The 23,433-nt window shown below is 25.1% G+C and overlaps 1 protein-coding gene across 1 annotated transcript; it reads left to right on the top strand.

The window, feature by feature from the left end:
* The first annotated feature begins 2,827 nt into the window (after positions 1-2,827).
* On the top strand, positions 2,828-14,753 carry LOC145849991 (transcription initiation factor TFIID subunit 12-like). Its single transcript, XM_082955122.1, has 5 exons — positions 2,828-3,001; positions 10,526-10,716; positions 11,070-11,147; positions 13,211-13,325; positions 14,182-14,753. Exons 1-5 carry the CDS (start codon positions 2,851-2,853, stop codon positions 14,304-14,306), a joined length of 660 nt encoding a protein of 219 aa, XP_082811248.1. The 5' UTR covers positions 2,828-2,850; the 3' UTR covers positions 14,307-14,753.
* The last annotated feature ends 8,680 nt before the right edge of the window (positions 14,754-23,433 follow it).

The following is a 23,433-nucleotide window of genomic DNA, read 5'->3' as shown; positions in this document are numbered from 1 at the left end:
TTAATATGTTGACCACAAGGTAACTAGTGTCAATATTCAACAAGCATGTAGCTTTTCAAAAAAAAAGTTTAAAAAGCTCACTTTTATTTATGTTAGTGTATATTTTAAAACTTTAGGTTGTTACTTTCCATAACATATTTTTTTTAATGTATGTGTCAAGCACTAGGTTTTGATCTTACAAGAGAGTTTTCAAAAGCTTCATTCTTACCCCTTTGTTTTTAGGCAACACATTGAAATAATTATTGTTGAATTAAAAAAATATATAACATAAAAAAAAATCAAAACAAGTACCTACATCAACCATAATTTATAAAAAAATTAACCAGAAAGGTATATAAAATTGAATAAATCAAAAATAAAAACAGATGTAGTTGTTCATTTTAAGGTAAGATATTATGTTATGCATAATAAAGAGTTTTTAAGTGCAAATAGTTTTTCCTTTGAATTTTGTGAATCATTTTAGTAAACATAAAACAAAAAGTAGGAAGTTTTAACTATTTACTGATATTTTTACACTATTTATTTTTTTGTGATTTTACATCAACTATTAATTTCTTTTTTATACCTTTGATTAGTTTTGTGTTGATACTAATTTTGTCAAAATATTTGTTACATAAATCACTCATTTATTATTAAAAAGTGGAATAAAGGAGAACAATCATCCACCCACAAACACTTCTTCATTTATCCTAACTGTACAGAGAATTGTATAGATAGCAAATTTAAATTTTTATTTAGAGCAAAAAATACATACAAACTCTTGTTTCTAGAATTGCTATTCATCAGATCTTGCTACCTAAAAATTTACAAACGATAAGATGTATATAACTTGTTTTTTTGTCTTTAAGCAAGGGTTGCCAAAAAACTTAGAAGCCCGGAAAAACCTGGAGTTTGACAATTTAGGCGACAAAAAAACATGTTTCTATAGTTAGCTGAACATTTGCAACCTTACATTCTTATATTTTTATCCTGGTGCACCAAACCTTCAATTAACATTGTATAGTTTTGATACTTTGTATATGTATTCTTATAAGTCCTCTAAACATATCATTGAAGTTTAAAAAACGACTTATAAGAATACATATAAAGAGTATTAAAACTATACAACGTTATCTGAAGGTTTTATGCACCAGGATAAAAATTTAACAATGTAAGGCTGCAAATATTCAGCTAACTATAAAAACATTAAAAAAACTTGGAATTTAAAAAATAAAATAAAAAAACATGAAGTTTCTAACCAAAATCAATAAAAAACCAAGAATTTAAACTATTTGATATGTAAATTAATAAAATTTTGATTAGATACAAAAAATGTATACAAAAAAAACTAACAAATTTATTTTTCATTAAATAACACATTTAAAGTAGCTTTACAGCATCTTTTCACTATTATTATACTATTTAAGACAGTTTACCTTAAGTTTAATTTTATACTAAAAAAATACCAAAAAATTGCGTTTTTAAAAACCTTGAAGAAACTCAGAATTCCTGGAGGAAATTTACAAAAAACACTTGGCAACAGTGTTAAAAGTTATTTACCATAGTGTTAAAGTATTTTAATTCTTTTTTTTTTCATTGCTGGTTTTCTTGAAATTAAAAAAATACCTAAAAATCTATTTCTTCCTCATTTTTTAGTCAATTTACCAAAAATTTTTAAGAAATACTCCTTGCATTGATAGTTGAAATTACTGTGTAAGGATTAAAAAAGTTAGAATGACTAAAATAAAAATAATAAAAAATAATTATTTAAGAAAAAAAAGCTTAAATTAAATAAAAAATCCTACAATAGTATTGTTTATTATTGATCAAGATTAAACTAAGAAAGTTTCTCAATTGTTTTTTAAAATCTGTAGGTGAAATAAATATTATTGCTTAAAATCTGCAGGTGAAATAAATATGATTGCTTAAAATCTGTAGGTCAATATAGAATTTTGATAAAATACTCTTTTTTTTTCCTTTTCATCATAATGAACCTATTGAACTATACAACCTTATACCCTCATATCTAAAAACTAATTTTAATTTTGCTAAATATTAAAAAAGCAACTGCTAGCTAAGTTAAAGATCTTTAAAGTGGGATCATAATGTAAAAAAAAAGCTTTGCCTCTCCATGCTCTTGCTTGGTGGGCAATAGGTCCGATTTCAATACTTTGTACAAGCTCAAACCTTTGTGCGAGTGTTAGATTTACTATTCAAATTATTTCTTAGCTTTTATGTTAAATTAAAGTATATAACTGAATATTTGCTGAATTTTAAAGATATTTTAATCACTTGTTATAAAAAGAAACTTTATGTTTTAAACCTTAATTTAGTTTTATATAGTGATATGCTGATAGTTAATATGTCCAGTTTTAGTTTTTTTTGATCTGTTAACATAAAGTATAAAACTAGCAACTTCAGAAATATTTTTTTAGTCAAAACATATAAATATTTTTGGATAAATGATATTTACTAACATAATGCTTAATGTTTGGTTTTCAACTTTATCATTTATAAATTTTGTTTTATTGTAAAATTTATATGTTTAGCTAATTTTATATAGCTAAGTGGAAATAGTACTTCAACTGTTGTTAGTTTGGTAATGAATATTTTGAAGATTTAATTGGAAAAATTTCTGATAGTATTTGTTTAATTGTAAGTCTTACAAATTTATAATTTGTTTTTCTTAAGTATTAAAAAAAATTTTTTTAAGAGTACATAGAATTGATTTTTAGTAAACTTAACAGCCTAGTACTACTATCAACTACTCAGCTAATTACTTAGCGTTTTATTGACTTCCTAGATTGTCATATACATGTGAACATTAGAACTAAAAAAATTTAGGTTAACAATTTTACACCAAGTTCTAATATGTCTGATTCTCAAATTGTATCCATGCAATCAACTCTGAAGCATGTAGAATCAAAAATAAATGAGCTTGGTCGTGGACCTCATACACCTTCTCAGGCTGAAGAAGTGAAGAGACTTTTATCCTCCAAAAACACCATAAAAGCAAAATTAAGTAAGCACAATCTCACCATTTGTTTTATAAAGTTGTAAATTATAGTAATTTGAATGTCTAGTACAGTGCTTCTGAACCTTTTTCTAGTGGCGGAACCCTTTTCCAAAGTTCAACTTTTCTGCGGAACCCCTAATTTTAATTTTACATTTCAGAAGCACTGGTCTAGTATGACTTTAGTTGAAATAAAGGGGTGGACGACACTTCAAATTCGGACAATTCAAATTCCAACAGTTCAAATTTTAAAAAAAAAAGAAAAAAGGGGCTTAAGGCCATAGGGGGGTCCACTTTGTTTTTTACAACTTGATCTTATTTTGTATAATTTAATCTGAGCTATCAGAAAGTTTTAACTGCTTAAAAAAACTCAAAGTAACTTTTGAGATATAAGCGATCAAAGAAAGGGCGTTCAATAGGTTCCTTATGGAAGGCAAAAACTAAAAATGCAAAAAAAGACTATTTCACTAAAAATCTATCTCCTCCTTCATTTTTTGAGTAATCTTTCTCAAATTTTTACATAATGTGTATCATTAAACTTTAAAGAGATCTATTGTAGGATTTTTTTTAATTTTGAGTAAAAAAAAAAAATTTGTCAAAAAACTACCCTTTTTTTAAGTTTTTTGTGGATAAAATTTTTATTTTTCAAAATTTCAAAAATTCCAACGTTCAGATTCTTCAAAATATTAAAAGGAACATTTCCTGAAAATTTGAAGTCTCTAGGTCAAAAAATGAAGGAGGAGATAGGTTTTTAGTGAATTTTTAAATTTCCGAGAAAATTGACCCCAAAAAATTTGCGGTCTATACGTTTGTATTGGAAACTTTTTACAAAAAATAAAATATCTCAAAAGTTAAATTATATTTTTTAATTCTATAAAAACAGGCTTGTAGTTTGTATTTAAAGCTTTCATATAAAAGCCAAAGTTATTTTTTGTAAAAAAAAAAGTCGGACCCCCCCCTATGGCCTTAACTCAAAAAGTGGTATATTTTATAAAAAAAAGGAAAAATACATGTGTAGAATTTATCAATATATTCAAACCTTTTTTTTTTTTGCAAAACTTTAATATTTTTTGGATATTATTAAAATAAGTTTGAAAATATAGTAATTTTTAGTAATGTTTAAACATCTCTAAAAGTAGTTTAAATTATACAAAAAGAATAAAATGGCTTGTTGATAATAATACATACATACTTATTCTTTTTCCATAATATATATTACTTTTTGAGTTATGTCAAATTATACAAAAAGAATAAAATGGCTTGTTGATAATAATACATACATACTTATTCTTTTTCCATAATATATATTACTTTTTGAGTTATGTCCCTTTAATTTTTTCTTAAAGAATTTATATTGGTGGAATTTGAATTGTCATGTAACTGAAATAAAGTACTAATTAAATTCGAATTTTTTAACTTTTTTTGTTTTGTTTTATTACTTTTAGTGTTTTCAAAAAAGGTTTCAAATCAAGCTATTTTTTTTACTGTCATAATTATTTTTTATATGTGTTATTTTATAGTTGTGATAAAATAGTTATTTTTTACAAACAAGACTGTTTTTAACAACTAAAGTAATGAAAAATATTTTGTCTTTCTTTTTCTGAAACTTAAAATAACAAAATTAAGTACATAGGGGGCAGACATGTTAAAAAGCTCTGCTTTGTTTACTCGAGCGTGAAATTACTAACTTAAAACAAACCAAATTTTATACGCTTCATTGCTGAATTACCATAGTAACTATTAGCATTTTACCAACTCTGATAGGGGGTATCACTTTTTTCAAAGTTTGAACTAATTTTGTTGAGTTTTAACTGAGCAACAAGTTGCAGGGTTCGTGCGCGTCAGGCTAAATCAGTTTTTTTGAAAAAAGTTGAAAAACGTCAGGCTAAATCAGTTTTTGTGTTTAAAAATTTGAGAATCTCAGTTTTTGTCAGTTCAAATGTATGAATTTTTTTTAATTAAGATCAAATTGAGATGTGAATTTATTTCTAAATAAAGATTTAGTTATTAAAGACAAAATCAGTCAGTATTTGTAAAAATAAGTGCTTAAAACCTTTTGTTGAATCTCTAAAATAATTTTAAGAATCTTCATTATTTTGTTTTTAGTAGATTATATACGTCATAATTATAAAAATTCATAAAAAAGTACAGTTTAAACATTACAGTTTAGTTCAACAACTTGACTGTTTGTTTGAATTTGTTTACATGAGCTTTGTTTTTCAGAGCTTATTTGGTTAAACTGTTTTAATTTCTAATATAAAGGCTTTATACCAAATACTTTATAGATTAATACTCTTAGCAGTTTGTTCATATATTTTATTTTCTGTTTATTCAAAGTTATTAGAGATATTCACAAGACTAAAAAATTACTTTTGTAATATCATGGTTATTTTAATTAGTTGTTTTAAAAATTAAGATGCTTTAATTAAAGTTTTTGAGAGATGTGTTTAATTACATTTTGTTTTTCTTTTACAGACTTATTCACATTTCTGTTTTAATTAATAAAAGCTTTTGGTCCAGTCATGTAACTTATAATTGACGAATTCAAGTACTAATTGACACGAACCTTGTATATGGGTGATAAGTGGTGGATGTAACTAAGCCCCAAAATTTAATAAAGGTATGAATTCATTGAAGCAGAAATTATAATGACCAGTTAAAAATATTCAAGTTGCTGGGTGAGGGATTGATAGATGTTGAAAAATAATTCATTTATATTTTTATTTTCTTTAAAAGTAGTTTTGTGAATACTTTTATTGTGTTAATTTGCTATTTAAGACCCCCTAATACCCAAAATGCCTTCTGAAAGTGATTTTTTCTACTTTGAAAAAATGTCAGGCTAAATAGGTCTCTGTCAGTCTAAATGAAAAGGAATTTCGCGCACGAACCCTGAAGTTGCTTTTTACTAATTTTATAAGTTCCAAATAATTTTTGAGATATAGCCGGTCAAAGTCAGATACTACAATAGGTTCCTTATGGGAAGCACAAACTAAAAAAGCATAAATAAGACTATTTCACTAAAAATCTATCTCCTTTTTTTTTTTTGAGATAACTACCTCAAACTTTCAGGAAGTTTTCCTTGCAATATTTAGAAAATTCTGTCAAAACAAAATTTAAAAAACAAAAATTTCATTAAAAAAAAAAGAATTTTTTTATTTGTCTTTTAGTCTTAAAAGTTTTATATAATTTTTTTTTTCAATCTCTTTTTGACAGAATTTTTTAAGTATTGCAAGGAACACTTTCTAAAAGTTAATCTAATAGTTTATCTCAAAAAACGTAGGAGATAGATTTTTAGTGATTTCTACTTATTTAAGGTTTCAGTTTTCCGCTCACATAAGAAGCCTATTGTAGTCTCCTACTTTGGTGAGCTATATCTCAAACATTATTTTGAGTTTTAAAAATCTGTAAGATAAATTTTTTACTTAGTTAAAACTCAATAAAATAAGACTAAATGTTAAAAAGATGATTTAACGTTCCCTATGCCCTTAACATGTTTCAAAATGTAAGTTTTAAGAAGTATGGAGCTTGATGAAAGTGATGAATTTTATATTGAAAAAAATGTATTTTTTTGGAGATTGTTTTAGTTTACGCTTCCCATAAGGCAACTATTGTTGCCTCCGACTTTGACTGGCTATATCTCAAAAACTATTTTGAATTTTCAAAATCTGTGAAAAGCATTTTGTACCTTGATAAAAACTATATAAAATAAGATCAAATTGTGATAAAAGTGATGTAACCCCTCTGCCCTTGAAGCTGCTGCTTTTTCTAACTAGTTTTTGAACAAGTTGTATACTTATCTTTAGTTCTAAGTTTAATTTTAAAACTTCAGGTAAGTTATTACATTAAAATTTTTTCATTAAACTTAAAAAGACATTAGCAATAACATTTAAATAGACATCATTAACAACAAAAATAAAAGTTTATAGCCCTGGTATAGAAAATAAAGCAGTATAATACTAAAAAGATCTTGTGAAAAGTTGTGTTGAACAACTACTGCCCCTTAAAGTTTTAATAAACAAAAATTTTAGTTACTAATTTTATTGCAAAAAATCTTTGATTTTGTATTTTTTACTAATTTCATTTTATAAATTATTTAATTAATTGTAATTTTCTTACAAATTATTTTAAAGTTTTTTTATAATTAAGATCAAGTTATTTAAAATAAAGTAAGTAAGTACTTAAAAGATAAAAAAGCCATAAATAATTTGAGTAAATTGTTATAAAATAAATAATTTTTTAAGTAAGTTTTAATAAACATTTTGTGTAATTCACAAAATAGTTCACTTTATTTACAGTTAAGGCCATAGGGGGGGTAGAAGCCATTTTTTGACCAAAAATAACATATAGACTTATATTATAGTAAATTTCATAATCTTTCAGATGCTTTTTTTAGATTTTAAAAATATTAAGTAACTTTTTTTTATGACCGGTTATATAAAGGGTATATAAAGGATAACTTTAAAGCCGTTTTTCTCAAGTTTTTTAAAACGGGCTTTAAAATCTATCTTCTCCTTCATTTTTCAAGCAATCTTCTTCAAATTTTCAGGAAATGTTCCTTACATTATGAGAAAAAAACGTTATTTGTGAATTTTAATAATTTAAAAAAAAAAAAATTATGACAAAAATTTAAAAAAATGTATTTTTACTTGAAATTTTTTAAAGTCACAAAAAACGTTTTTTTGTTATTGTATAAAGAATAGACTGTGAAAGTTTGAAGAAGATTGCTTAAAAAATGAAGGAGGATATAGATTTTGATTGCATTTAGTCTTTTTTCGCCGTTTTAGTTTTTCCTTCCCCATAAAGAACCTGTTATGCGGCCCAACTTTGGCCGGTCATATCTCAAAAACTAATTCGAATTTTTAAAAACGGTAAAAAGCAACTTGAAGCTTAGTAAAAACTCTATAAAATAAGATCAGCTTGTAAAAAACATGGCCTACCCCCCCCCCCCCCCTATGGCCTTAAACCATCTGTATTATGACTATAAGTGTTATTTTTTACTGTAAGCCGGCCAAGCAACTATTTACAAAACCGAACATTATCTTGTACTTGTTTAAATATATGATAATTAAAAAAAAAGGATAAAATGATTTTTTTATAAAGTTTAAGTGTCTTATTTTACTTTCAATATATTTAATTTGTGAACTTTTTTAAATAACAATTAAAAATAGTTTTTCATTGTCAATTTTCTACAAAGTATAAAGCATTAATGTATAAAACTAAAATTATATCAATCACAATTTTTAAAAGCTAGATACCTGAATTTTTTGCTCTAAACTTAAAAGTACTTAAAATAAATTCTTAAAAGTACTTAAAATAATTATTTGCAATGTTTAAAAAAAAAAAAAAACTTAAAAGAAGACACCATTAATCTGTATAAGTAGAGTTTTTCAGTTTTTATTTTAGATATTCTAAGTATAGTTAATACTTAATATTTAAATAAATATTAATATGTAGTAGCTGGCACGAAATAATCAGGGTTGCTAAAAACATGCAAATTTTAACAATTTTTATGGGAGTGAGTCAAAATTGCACAAAGATATTTTTTCACAAAGACAAATTTGCACAAGTTACAATTTTGCACGGAGGGTCATTTTTGCACAAGAGTAAAAAAATCTGGAAAAAAAAACTAAAAGATAAATTAATAAAAAATAAAAAGAACAAAAGTTATTGACCAAGGGTTAGGGGTAACAGTAATAGTAGAAATAAATATAAAAAAATAACTAATAAAAGTCGTTAATAAAAAAATGAATAAATTAATTAAAAAGAAAAAAAAAGCTACCAATCAAGGGTAAATATCTAGGGTTAACAGTGATAGTAAAAAAAAACATAATTAATTTAAAAGAAAAAATAAATACCCACCTAGGGTAAGGGCTAGGGGTAACAGTGATAAAAAAAAATAATAATAAAAATAAAAAGTTCAACTTGTGCAAATTTGACAGCTACCCATTTTTATATGTAAAATAACAAAGTTCAAACTAAATAAGAAAAATTTATTATATAAAAAATTTATTTTTGTGTTATTTACAGTTTTTTTTAAATTTAATTAGCATTACAGTATCTTTTCAAAAATTTTATACCATTTAAGGGCTTTTGTTTAATTCTTTTCGAAAAATGGACTAAAAAACTTGTACTTTCAAAAAACCTGGAAAAATTTTCAAAAAAAACCTGTAGCAACCCTAAATAATGAAATAGTTGGGTAGCTGTCTAAATTGCACAAGTGCTCAAAATTGCACAAAGGGTCACTTTTGCACAAGCAGACAATTTTGCACAGATTATTTTTTTTTTTTAATTAACTTTTTTTTTTTTTTTTAGTTAGTTTTTCGACTATCATTATTACCCCTTACCCTCAGCCGGTAAATTATTTTATTATTTTTTTTTTCTATCACTGTTACCCCTAACCCTTACCCTCGGTCAGTAACTTTTTTTTTAGTAAATAAATTTTTAGTTTGTTTTTCTCTTTATTTTTAATTTTTATTTTTTTCTGTATTTTATACTCTTGTGAAAAATTGACACTAAGTTCAAAATTGTCTTCGTGCAAATTTGGTTTCATGCAATTTTCTTCTTGTGCAATTTAGACCCGTTCTTGAAATAGTTTGTAATAAAATTAGATTGGACCCCTATTGTTATAAGTTTAAGTTTAAAGCTTACCTAATTTTATTTTCATAGAATGATAACTATATGTTTTCAAATATTGATGTGTCTTTTTATAGATAAGTCCAGGGTTACCACTTTACCTGGAAAAACCTTGAAAAACCTGGAATTCGACATTTTAGGCAAAAATAACCTGGAAAAACCTGGAATTTTGATCAAAAAACCTGGAAAAACCTGGTATTTTTGATAATTTTAACATTTTCAGTACTAAAATTTCAATTTGACACAAAAAATCCATCATATAAATAAGATTTTATTGTCATCATCAAAATTTTTTTTACTAAAAAACACATTTAAAGTAACTTTACAGCATCTTTTGAATATTTTTGTACTATTTATCACAGTTTCTTTTATAGTAATTAACTTAAAACTGAAAATAGACCAAAAATGTTTTCTTTTAAAAATCTGGAATAAATTTAGAAAACCTGTAAAAAAAATTGAAAAAACGAGTGGCAACCCTGTGAGTCTTAAATTTACTTTAAATATGTGGATAAAGTTTTTCATTTTCTATTGAGATGTAATTTTTATCAAGTATGCAGGAACACTTAATTGTAAGTAACAAATTATTTCAGTAATTTTCTCTTGAGTTTGCACTTCTTAGCTACGCACTTCCTGATGAGTAAACTTTTTGGGGCTGTGTAAAGTGTACTCAAGAGGAAGATTACTCTATTTATATACTGTAACTTGTATAATTGGTTGGTAATTGAATGACTAGACTGCTACAATTTATCTTTGATAAGCTAAAATGCTTAATGTTTTAAGATTTGTTTTTTAAATAGTTTTTTGAAATAAATTTTTTTTGTTAAAAAACTAGCAAAAACTCAAGTACTTATAGTCTAAGTTTTTTTTATAGTTTCCCTAATGATTTTTTTATACTTCTAGGTTCTATAATAAGAAACCCTCAGCAAAAAGTAATGTTGACTCAATACCCAACAAATAAAGTCATAACCCCACATATAAATCGACCACAGCAACAGCTGATAATAAATCGAACCACAACTGGTATTAGCAACCCAGTCAGAGTTCAGTTAGGCAATCCCCCGTTGAATAACTTCACCCCTCCATCAAATAAGGTTTTCTGCTGAGTCTTTTTTAATGAATTGATATATTTATATTTTTAAATCTTTTTTTTTCTATAATATTTATCTTAATATGTTTTTGCATTTTTTCTCTTTGATAAATAAGAGTTTGTAATGAAAAGATTTGCAAACAGTGATTTTGTTCATAACTTCATACCCTTTTTCTAGTTACACTATTTAGGCCCACTGTTTGACCATAACTATTTTTTTTATTTTAGGAAGATTGAATAGAAATTGTAAACATATATAAATTTTTTCCAAGTTTAAAATTTTTTTTTTATTGACAAGATGGTATTGTTTTTTATATAATAAAAGTTTCCTTGATTTTTGAATATTTATATTAACAGTTGATTTCCAAAAAAAGATTAGAAGATTTAGTAAAAGAAATTGACCCCAACCTTCAACTGGAAGAAGAACTAGAAGAGGTAAAATTAGAATCATAATATTTTTTTAGTTTAAGTTGGAAAATATTTTTTACTTTCTATGCCAAATGTTTTAATTTAAAGTGACATAATAGTTTCCATTTTAGAAGGTATAAAATGCAAATATTGATTAATTTTTAAGGTAAACCAGTTCTTTTTTTTTATAAATTAACATTGGCTCTTATTTCTAAGCTTATATTATATACTAAATGATATTTTTTTAGATCATAAAAATTGCAATTAACTTTAGAGATATGATAAGTTTTGTAAAAAAAATACTATACAACCATATGGAATCAAAAATTTACTAAAAATCTGCCTTCTCCTTCATTTTTAAAGCAATTTTATTCAAACTTTCTGCAAATGTACTTTTAAATATGAAAAACAACTTGAAAGAAGCGGGTTTCTGAAAAACAACCATTAAAAAAATTATGATCAAAATTAAAATAAAATAAAAATTTATATTTATTTTTTATAAAAGAAAAATTTATCAAAGGTTACTCTGAAAAGGTTTTTATGAAATTGCTCAAAAACTGAAGGAGAAAATAGATTTTTAGTTAAATATTCTATTTTTGCCCTCCCCTAAAGAACTTATTGAACGCATTAACTTTGATCGCTTATATCTCAAAAGTTATTTTGAGTTTTAACAAGCGTATAAAAGTAGAAGTAGCTTATTTAGTTATGTAAAGTAAGTCAATGTAGTATTATGATGTAACTTTTAATCAAAAAGTCTTTTAGAACTTGTTTCATTTAAAAGTGTCCTAAAACTTGATAATGATGTGAGTATTTTAAAATTGATTTATTATGCTACTACGAGTATTAAGTTTTTAGTTTTAATACATAATTAAGTTAAAACTCATCTAGTTTAAAACTTCATTAAAAAATTTAAGTTATAATATTATGCAACTTTTTAAAGTTGTTATTATTTTGATTTTGTTGTTAGTTTAGACTATTGGTTTTAGAAATGTTATTGTGTTCTGATTGTAATTGTAAATATACATATTTAAAGATATTTACACGTTGTATACACTTTTTTCCATAATTTTTCTAACTTGTGTTATTGTTTTCAGACTTCGTAAACTACTTATATTTTAGAGCGTAAAACCATTAGTTAACTTCGGTTTATACATACAAAAAACTGTTGTTTTGACTTAACTGTAAAATACATACATAATTTATGTATGGATACGAACTGATTAATTGCAATAAAAGGAGTTCTGTTTGTAAAATTTATATTTTAGTTATTTCTAGATAAAGTTTTTATTTAGCTTAATAAACTTATTTTGCCAAAATTAGAAATTCGAAGTTTTATACTTTAATTCAAAAAAATTAAAATTGTACCTATGTCTATTAGCTTTGATAGCCGTTTTTTATAGGGGTTAATTTAGTTTTTTTATAAAACTTGTTAAGATTTTTTTAGTTTTATTGTTTTTTGTGCATAATGGTTTAATTGGCTTCATACTTGAAAAGATACTATAACTTGTTCTACATTGGGAAATAAGTTATTTTTTTATTGTGTTTTTTTAGATACCTTTTTTTTTGTTCTATCTTCTTAAAACTTTTTATAGTTTTTATACTGCATTGGGTGATTTACTTTTAATAACGAAAATCTCGTGATAATTGTATATAATTTTTTAACTAAGCTAATGCATGCTTATCATAAACTTTTATATAGAAAGTTAATATGGATATATTTTTATTAAAATATATCAAATATTTTGTAGATGTTTTTGTATAACAAATTAACTATACAATATGTTGTTTTTGTAGGAAAACAATATATATCAAATTAAGTTTAAGTATAATAACAATTTTTCAATTATTTGAAACCTACAAAATACTTATAGTTAGTTTTTTAAATCGTGTTTTTTTAAATATTTTAATAAGCACAACAATACTAAGTGACCACTTTATTTTAGAAGTACTAGGGATATTTTTTTATCCTAATATACTACTACACGTGCTGGAGAAATTCTTTAATCAATAAAATTATTTTACAAGTTCATAATTCGTTTCTTCTAAACAAATAGTATACTAAAAATTTTTAATAATATCTATTATTGCAGCAATTAATAAAAGTTATGGAAGATTTTGTAGATGAGGCAGTTTCTTCAGGGTGTTCTCTTGCTCAACATAGAAAATCAAACACTCTCGAAGTCAAAGACCTTAAGTTGCATTTAGGTTCGTTTTTACTTGATAAAAACACTTAATAAAAATAAGTTTTGTGACGTTCTAAAATTTATATTTTAAATTTCTTACCATTAACAACCCAGTTGAAGTGTGTTGATTCGTTAACACACAGAAACATATGTTGGTACAATAAAGGAAGATTACTTTACAATTTGTTTTTATTTATTATTTTAAATTTCTATATATGTTGCTACTGTGTTATTTAAAATGATGTTGCAGAACCACTTTAAAAGTCTATTGAAAATTTAATTAAGTATACTTATGAAGTTATTTATTTTTTATAATATTTCATAATAGTAAAAGTTATTTCATGCGCTAAACTTTATCTGCATGTATTGATTCAACTGAGTCATATTATATATCTCTCCTAAATTTTTGTTGAAGTATCAAAATTTGCTTTGTTATTGTTTTTAACTAATGGTTTTTTCAGTTAGTTAGTTTTATACAGAAATATAAAAAGTTTTTAAGTTTCTAACTCTAGTTATTAAAAGAATCTGAAACTTTAAAATAATTTAAAAGAATACAGGTAAATATTTAGTTTTTAAAACTGAAAATAAGTTAGCCATGCATATTGTAATAACGATGAACAAGAACCACCTAATTCCTTACATACTGATCTTTAATTTTGTAGATCTTCGTCTTAGATATTAAAGTAAATCTGTAAAGTAATAAATCAGTATTAATTGTTTAATTTAAAGTCCTAAATCACCAAAGGTCTCTAACATGTACGTTTTTGTTCAACCTTGGAAGTATAGTTTACGTTTTTCTGTCGTCAAAAAGATGAATCTTTCAAATTAAAAAATATGAATTGTTTGCTATTTAATTTAATCAAAAAATATTTTTTCAGAAAGGCAACACAATATCTATGTGCCAGGCTTTGGAGGTGACGATTCTAAGCAAAAACAGAAATTCCAATCGACAGAAGCCCATAAACAACGCATGGCTCTTATCAGAAAAGCAAACAAAAAGTAATAAACTTAACAAGGATTTTTCAATTTAAAACTGTATTTAGCTTGAAATTTGAAAGTATTGGTTTTTTTTTACGAATGGTTTGAGAAAAATACCACAAATTTATAATTTAAAAGTATACTTTAAAATCGTACCTACGTTAAATATGATTTTGATCAATATAATTAGTGTATTTTATCTAGTTTATCTAAAAAAGTATTCGTTCAGAAATTTGCCTTATTTTTATAACTTTGAACTATTTTTAACACTTATAGTTGTTTACATTACTGCTATTTAATATTTAAAAACATTTTTAAAATTTATTTTGAAAAGGAAAAAACTAATCTTTAATTTATAAACAATATAAAGAGTTTACAAAGATATGTGCATTAATAAAATTCGTAGTTTAATTAAATTTCTTTTGATGATATACTTGTATTTTAATGTATAATAAAAGCTGAAAATTTCTTAGCCTAAATACCAAAAATTTACACACTCAAAAACATTTAGTGTTATATAAGTAATTAAGGTAATTCTAAATAAATTACTAACTAAATTCTTAGAATCAAGAAATTAGCAACTAAACTTTAAAGAAGTCTTATCAATTAAACTTACACATAATACGCTCAGCAGATAGGTTTTGTTCTACTATAAAAATTTCAGGTAAAATAAACAAAGAACAATAAAAATAAACTTAGTGAATTCATGTTTATAACTTTTTTTTCAAAGATGTTAGATAAGTTTATAAAATTGATACTTTCTTAAGATTATTTTTATAATCGATGTTACATAATTGATTAAAATTAATTTCGTATATATTTTTTACATATATGTATTAAGAGTTTGAGTTGTTCATTTTGATATTAATTTGAACGCAGGGTCATTTTTGCACGGCGTCACTTTTGCACAGCGACATTTTTACACGTAAAAACTTTAGCACGGCGTTATATTTTCACGGAAATACTTATGAACTGCGAAAATTTTAAACAATCAGTCAATTTTGAACGGAACTTTACTTTTGCACGCTTCTAATTTTTATTTTCTCAAATAAAAATTTAAATATTTTTTTCTACCAACTTTAATATTATTCGCTTTTAAACGAAATTTGTTTGGAATGAATAAAATGTGGTAATTTTTTAATGAAATTTTAATGTAAAGTTTTCATAAATTTATTCTTTCAAAAAATTTTTTTTAAAAACTATGTTTCGGTCAAAGACCTCGTAAGTGCTTAAATAAAGTTCTAAAATAAAAGTTTTTATTTGAAGTTTTACGTAGAACAACATAATAACGTACCACAGTTTATTAATTCATACTTATAATCTTAATTTAAATAAACTAGATGAATACACATTTTTTTATTTTAAATAAAAACAATGTTGAATACTTAAAATGAAAATAATCTTAATCTCGTTAATTTTTAAACAGAAAGACAAAATTAATTTAGTAAGGCTTTAAAACACGAATCTTGAGTATTATTTTTTACTTATATCTGATGTTAAAATTAGCATTATATAGTTGTTAAAAAATATTTTTAATTTATTTTAATGTCAAACAGTTGTTAAATAAAAAAAAAGATTAAATAAAAAGATAAAATTAATTTATGAAGTGTAAAGGTATTTCAAGTTTTACTTGATGTTTATTTTTAGTTTTTTTTTATTTAGCGTGAAAATAAAAAGAGCAATAAAATAGCGCATGTTTCATGATTTAAACTTGGATTGTTTCATTACTATAATGTTGCATGATAAGCCAATGAAAGAGTAACATTTTGAAGTTTGAACTTATGTTCAAAAAAATTATACAATATTAGTCTTCAACCGCTGCAATATTTCAATAATGAGTCTTGGCAGAATTCTTTTTTTTTATCGGTCAGTTGAAATATGGAACAAACTACCAAATGAATTAGTTTCTTGCAAAAGTTATAAGAATTTCGATTAAAATTTAAAAAAATTTGTCTGAATTGTATTTGTGTTAGTAAAGTTAATAACTAATAAGTTAATAAAAAGTATAAAGTTAATAATAAGTAATTTTTATCGACCGTTGAATTTAATTTTAAGATTAAGCTTAGTTTATAGTTCAATTTTATTAGCAGCACCTTTACTCTATTAATGATGAGTCAATTTTCAATGTATTTAATGATTATTCATCTGGCCAGTCTATTGTTAATGTCCTTGCAGCGTTAGGTTTTTATTTTTGTTGTTAGTCAATGCTCTTAAATATTTGATGTTGATCGTTCTACATCAAAGCGTAAATAAATATAAGTTTGTGGTAAAAATTTTGCTTTTTATGTTAACCTATAAATTTTATATCAAATTACTTTTTTATCTTTGTTTTAATAAATAAACTATTTAAGTTTATTTTTTCTTTATGTGTCTTTCACTTTAAGTGGTCTAGGTTTTGATGCCTAGGTCCATCATATGGACAATAAACTTGTATAACCGTATAGTAAAATATATAAAAAGGCATAGTTGTTGATGAATATATTAAATTCAAAATAAACTAGAACAATTTACTTACACTCAAAATATTTTTTTATCCTAGTTTCTGAATAAATTTAATTTTTTGTCCCTGGTATGAATCTTTTGTAAATAATTTTATGTTTTCGTTAGTTTGTTTTTAACTTTAATTTTTTAAGATTTTAAATCTTTTATTTTTTGCCTTAAATATAAGTATGTTATGTAATTTTAGTTTTCTGTTTCTTTTTATGTTACAGATTTGGTACTAACTAAAAAATCTTTTTACAAAAATTGATGTTCCGTGCGAAAAAGTCATCGTGAAAAAGTGACGCCGTGCAAAAATGACCCTGCGTACAAAAGTGTCCCCTCGTGCAAAAGTGTCCCCTTGTGCTAAAGTGACGCTCGTGCAAAAATGACCCTGCGTGAAAAAGTGACACCCACCCATTTAAAACATCTGTATAAGATCTTTAGTTTATTTACCCGACTGCTTCTTTCTAAAACAATAATTAATTATTTTATTTATTATATAATGTATATGTAGTTTAAGTGGTGGTGGTTTTATGTATATCGCTGTAACTTAATTATTGGTCAGGGCTTTGGAAGCTTAATAACAAGTTTTATTTTTGTGCTTTGTTTTTTTATTTTAAATTCAATCTGCTTTCTAATTGTATCTAACTTTAGTCTTGTTATAATTTAGATTTAACCATTATAAACAGTCAACAAATAAAATATACATTATACCAAGTTTCTGTGGCTTTTATTGCCTTTACTATCGTTTAATTTGTTTATTTAATAATTAGTGTTTTACTTTTTATTCACAGTAGGTTACATATTACTTATTTAAATTAAAGCGCTCTACTACTTTTTCCAAACATAAAGAATTAGTTATCTAACTTTGTAGGATAAATTAACTAGCTATTCCTAATGTTCATATGTATAGTGACGCAATTATTAGATATATTTTTTTCAAAGATTAGTAACCAGTAAGTATTTAGAAATAGTACGTCCTTCATTTTCATGTAATAAATTATATTATAATCTGTTATTTTATTTTGTACTTTAATTTAGACTTAATAAATACAAATATTATATAGTTTTTTAACAGTCGGATGTAACATTAAGTATTTTATCTGTTATTAACCTATAAAAATCTAAGCAATTATTTTTAATAGACACATGTATATACCTACTTAATTGTTCAGCATATCAATTATGACTAAATATAATTGGATTACAACAAAACTATAAAAAAATAGTTTTTACAAAGTATAAAACGTCTCCGCCTTTTCTAACTGAAATTTTTTGCTATTAATCTTCTGAGTTTCAAAAACAGGTCGATTGGTATAAATTAGCAATATGTACTTAGAAGCGTTCTTCGCTGGCTGCATAAATAAAGAATCACTCGCAAATCATATTATTTTAGAAAAGTTTTACTTAAGACAAAAAAAATTATACGAGCAAGTGTGTAATAATTATATATTAAGTACCACTGTAAAACATAACTGTAAAATTCTTTTATTTGAAATGTTTAACTTTCTTTTACATTTTTTATAGCTAAAAATCATGGGTACGGGTCAAAATTGCACGAGGGCGCAAAAATCCACGAAGACAATTTTGCACGGGTGGTCATTTTTGCGCAAGAGTAAAAAAACAGAAAAAAAAGATAAATTAATGAAAAAAAATTACTGACTGAGGGTTAGGGGTAACAGTAATAGTTAAAATAAAAAAAATATTATAAGAAAAAAAGAACAAGTTACTTAAAAAGAAAAAAAAGCTACCGACTGAGGGTTAAGGGTAACAGTGATAGTAAAAAAAACAATTACCGACCGAGGGTTAGGAGCAACAGTGATAGTAAAAAAAAAAAAATGAAAGTAATTAAAAATTAAACCCATGCAAAATAGTCTGCTAGTGCAAAAGTTTCTTCGTGCAATTTTGTACGCTAAGCTTGCCAAATCTTGCTAAAGAATTTAAAAATAGCTATCATTCAGTTTTTACGAAACTATTTTTCAACAGTACTAAAGTTTTAAAAGAAATAATGAGACATCAAAAATTATTGTACCAAATTCTTTGATTAAATAAAATTCCAGAAGCCTTCAAAAAGTATAATTTTTTAATGTAAAAAATCTATAGTTTAAATAGTTTAGTCAGATTTTTGTTTAGAAACAAACACATGTTTAGTTTTTCTTAAATCGAGTTTTTTTACCTTACTGACTTGAACTCTTTTAAAATACAATCATATTAAAATCTCTCAGGTCAGTTTAAATTTTATATAAAACGAGGCTTGTATTAAGTTTAGGTTTTTGCATACCTCCGGCTATTATAGAGTTTTCCTTAATCTTAAGCTATTCTATGATTTTGTTTCTTTTTTTTTCGTGATGTTAAGTCTACTGATCGACCGGATCAACTATATATGACAATTTATAGCCGGATCAGGGTTTTTAATTTTAGGTTTTATGTAGTTTCAACAGAGAACAAACCTATAAATTTAATTATTATAATACCATTAGTTAGTAAAAGTTGTAGTAATAGTTAGTAAAAACACAATTTTATTGTCTAAATATTTTATTTGAACACTAGGAAAAAAAAAAAAAAAAAACTACCTATACAAAATCTCAGTTAAAGTGTTAAATTTCAAGCCACTTATATGACTAAACTTTAATTTTGTACCTTGTATGACGTAAAAGAAAATTAAATGTAACAATGCTTTAAAAATACGAACTTAATTTTCTTTTTACGATAAGCTTAACATTATACTGTTATTTACAAAATTTTGAACTATAAGATGAACAATGACATCTTTAGCAACTGTTTACACCAGAGTTTTCCAAACTCATTTACTAAATCGCCCCCTTTTCAGAAATTAAAAAAATATCGTCTCTATGATTTTATACAGTAATTTTCCTCTTGAGTACGCACTGTTGAGCCAAAAAAATTGTGTTTGAAATGTAATTTAGACTGGTACTTCTTAGGCACGCTTTTTTGGACTGTATTCAAAACAATTTACTGGGCTTGAGAAAATAGCTTGCAGTTATTTTATTACAAGCCTTGTAAGTGTTTTAAAATACTTAATTATTAAAAAGCCGTATGTATTCTGTAATCAATTCTGTTAAAATATGAATTGTTCTGAAACTAATTAACCCTTTAGGTTAGTGGTGGACAACTTTTTTATTCAGCAGGTCATATTTATTAAAAAATTCTTTATCGTGTCGACTTCTTAAAAAGATATACTTGCGGGCTGCGGTATTTAAAAAACTAACATAAAAGAAATTTAAAAAAACTCGAGCAAATTTGTAATAAAATAACCTAGTATTATTGTGATCTAGGAAGTGCTATTGTGAACTGAAAACCAAATTGAAAACGTATTTCAAACTATTAAGTATCAAAAAACTAAATTTTGTTTGTTTTGCACAAGAAGTTTTCAAGTTACTTAGCGGGCCGAAATTTGACTGGATCTGGACCGTACGATACCCATCTGATATCTTAACTGAAACCTGACATTATAATAATCTCTGATACAACGAATTTCAGACATTTAGTAGTTAATGCTAAGTAACTTATTTAAGCCGCACAGTATACTTAAACTATTGTGATTATCAAATACTTATAATAATAAATAATTTGCATATACACTACCTACCTATACTTAAAATATCTGATTACCATATGAACACAAAGTAATATATTAATAATATAAATATTCAAAAGTTACATTTTTAAATTTATTAGTGCAAGCTCAAAAAAAAAAGTAATTTCTAAACATAACTTACAAAATATGTCTTAACTAATTACAACAACTTTTTTATTCTATTGAAAAATTGACTTTAATAAAGTTATACTTTTTAATCTAACTAAGTGACTTTTCAAAAAACAATTGTAAACATCATAAGGTGATAGTTTATAATAGATAACATAGATTTTTACAAACAATTTATGATCTCAAATAGCATATATGTCACATTATGAAATGGTGAGAGGGATTCCATTTATCTATGACCTATGTAGTTGTAAAATGAGGAAATATATGAATAAAAATATGTAATTTTCTTATAAATAGTAGTCCTAAGCACTTAGTTATTTTATGGACAATTTTTGTTAAAATTTTACCTCAGGGTCAAATATTCAATAGCAAGCTACAGTTAGTAAAATAGCAAGTAAAAAATTTATGACCGCCCAAAATTATAAAATTGCCCCCCTTTCGCCCCTTTACTAGTTATTGGCCCCAAACTTATCTTTTCGGGAAACCCTGGTTTACACTTACAAAAGTAAGTAATTTACTTATATCAATGCCATTAAGCTGCAAAGAAACCTATTCTTGTTTTTTCAAGTTGTGTTGAAGAAATAAATAAGTTGTGGTGAAGTTTTTCCGCCAGTTTTTGGAAGAGTTCGATTTCGCTTTTGTTTGCACAAGTTACCAGCTTCTGAATATAATGTTTCAGAATAATCAGAAGATTGTCGTGCCAAAAGATACCTTCTTACAAACCTAACAAGATATGTGTATTTTTTCATTTTTGAGTTCTACCAAGACAAGACTTCATCTTTTCAGCAGAAAAATTTTTTTCAGCCAAATAAAAACTTAATTTCTGTCTCAATCTCTTGACCAATAAATCTTGTTGCTCACTTACGTGAGTGTTTGCACTTGTTTCCGGTTTAAACAAAGAATAGAGCAAAAAATAATTGAGAACAGCGTTTTTAGGTTGTTGAGCTTTGGGTTTATTAGGCGGTACTAGAGGAACCTGACCACTTTGACCAGTCTTACGACAACCATGATTTTCAACCACTTGTTTCAGTAGCCTTATAACCTTCTATTTGAGATTAGCAGGGAAAAAGTCAAGTCGATACCGTGGATCAACAGCTGTTGTGAGTAAAAACAAGTCGTTATCATGAAGGTTTTTTTGTGTGCTGTTATTAGTAGTATAAAACCTTCTATCAAAAGCCTCTTCTATATTTTCTGCTAAGGTTGCTAAGGTTGTAGAATTAATTTGACCTGGTGGACTATTAGCTTTATGATTAAAAAACTTTTTTAATACTGCTGCAGAGGGATTTCACTTGACAGCAATGCGTTGTTTTTATTACACTGCTTTGTAACTATGTAAAAAAGTCCGACCGAGCAGTCTGTTAAGGAGGCTAACAAGTTTCTATCCACCAGCTGTAGAATATTTTCAGGTTTAAACTTGTTGTTAGCCACGTAGTTCTGGACTCTTGTTTTATATTTTTCTAGTCTTTTTAACATAAGGTAGGTTGAGTTCCACCTTTTTTCAACATCTTGCAAAAGTAGCAAGGGTTTTTACATTGACACTGATTTTTATAACAAATTGTTGAATTAACTAAACTTTAATTAGTCTGATACGCTTGACTAGTTTTATATATATATTTAATATTCAAAACAAAATAATCTAAGTACATAAAACTGAAAAAGGCTGATAGCGAAAAAAAAAAGTTTTCCAAACTAACTGGATCCGCATCTTTTTTCAAATTAGGATACGGTCGGATCCGGATCCAAGCAAAAAATACCCATATCCGGATCTTGGATCTGGTAGATTACTAGTTAAGTAATATTGTTGTTATGATTATTAAAAAATAATAGTCTTTTTCTTGAATAACGTACTTTTTACACTGCCAAAAAATGCGTAGTTAAGAATCCAGGTCTAACTTTTTTACAAAATGGCCTATTTGGATTGGTTTGAAACTTTATTATTAAGTTTGATCTAATTTTTTTTCAAAACAAAAAATAAACACTTAAAAAAACTGTTTCAACAAAAGCTTTTGAAGTATCTAATTACTTAAAATTTGTATCAAAAATATATAAATTATTATAATATCTTGAATTTTATCAAGTTTAATAAACAGCTTATTAGATAACCATATAAATATTTTAAAGTCCGCACCTTCAATAGGTTATATTTAATTTAGTAACAAGATAAATTACACTACAACTTTGAAATTATACATTTATTTAAAAAAAACTATAAAAACGTGCATATAATTAATTTTCAATAACAAATTCTTTAAAGTTGTGAAAAAATTCCTTTAATACAATTTACCCTTGATGGCTAAATCCCCTTGGTGGCTTACTTACTCTTTTTAAATGTAAATTTTTTCTTTTTTTGTTAAGATTTTAGGAATTTACTGAATTTTTGTTAGTTATTTTTAATGTTCTTTTTTAATTTTATAACACATGGTATTACTTAGATAAAAAATGAGTCTTTTTTAGCTTTGACTAGCTATAAATAAGTATGAACATACTTCGGAAAAATCAAAAATGCTTTTACTTTTTCTCATTATTTTGCTAAATTAATTTCAAAACTGTCGTCAGCAAGCAACTGGAATATCTTTTTAATTTATTATATTTTTATTTCTTACTACAACAAAAGAAACAAAAAAAATACAAAAAATGTGATTAAGGTTTAAAACTTTAGATTAAACTATAAAAAAGTGTTTTTGTTTTGAACCATTATTGATATTATTTTAACTGACCTTAAATTAAAGTGTTCCGCTTAGTTCTGCTTATAAATGTTTAGTATAAGGGTAAAGGGAAAGTTAAAAATCACTAACAATGGTAAGTATACACATGCAGAACAATAAGATAAACATTAAACTAAAGTAGAGACTAGGGACATCGATAAAGTTCAAAAATACACTTAAAGTACGCATTAAATCCTGAAAACGAGTAGGACATAAAGTAAAGTATAGTAATTGTT

Source organism: Thalia democratica, chromosome 2 (genome assembly GCF_965202585.1).
Source record: "Thalia democratica chromosome 2, ktThaDemo2.hap1.1, whole genome shotgun sequence".
NCBI classification, from domain to species: domain Eukaryota; kingdom Metazoa; phylum Chordata; class Thaliacea; order Salpida; family Salpidae; genus Thalia; species Thalia democratica.
The sequence above is the reverse complement of the archived record's forward strand: the minus strand, read 5'-3'. Positions and strand labels throughout refer to the sequence as shown.

Excerpts from the sequence above, each read along its gene's own strand:
- LOC145849991 (XM_082955122.1), top strand. The coding sequence starts at position 2,851 with ATGTCTGATTCTCAAATTGTATCCATGCAATCAACTCTGAAGCATGTA. Across the intron at positions 10,717-11,069 it reads TCACCCCTCCATCAAATAAG|TTGATTTCCAAAAAAAGATT; the intron begins GTTTTCTGCTGA and ends TTATATTAACAG. Across the intron at positions 11,148-13,210 it reads TGGAAGAAGAACTAGAAGAG|CAATTAATAAAAGTTATGGA; the intron begins GTAAAATTAGAA and ends CTATTATTGCAG.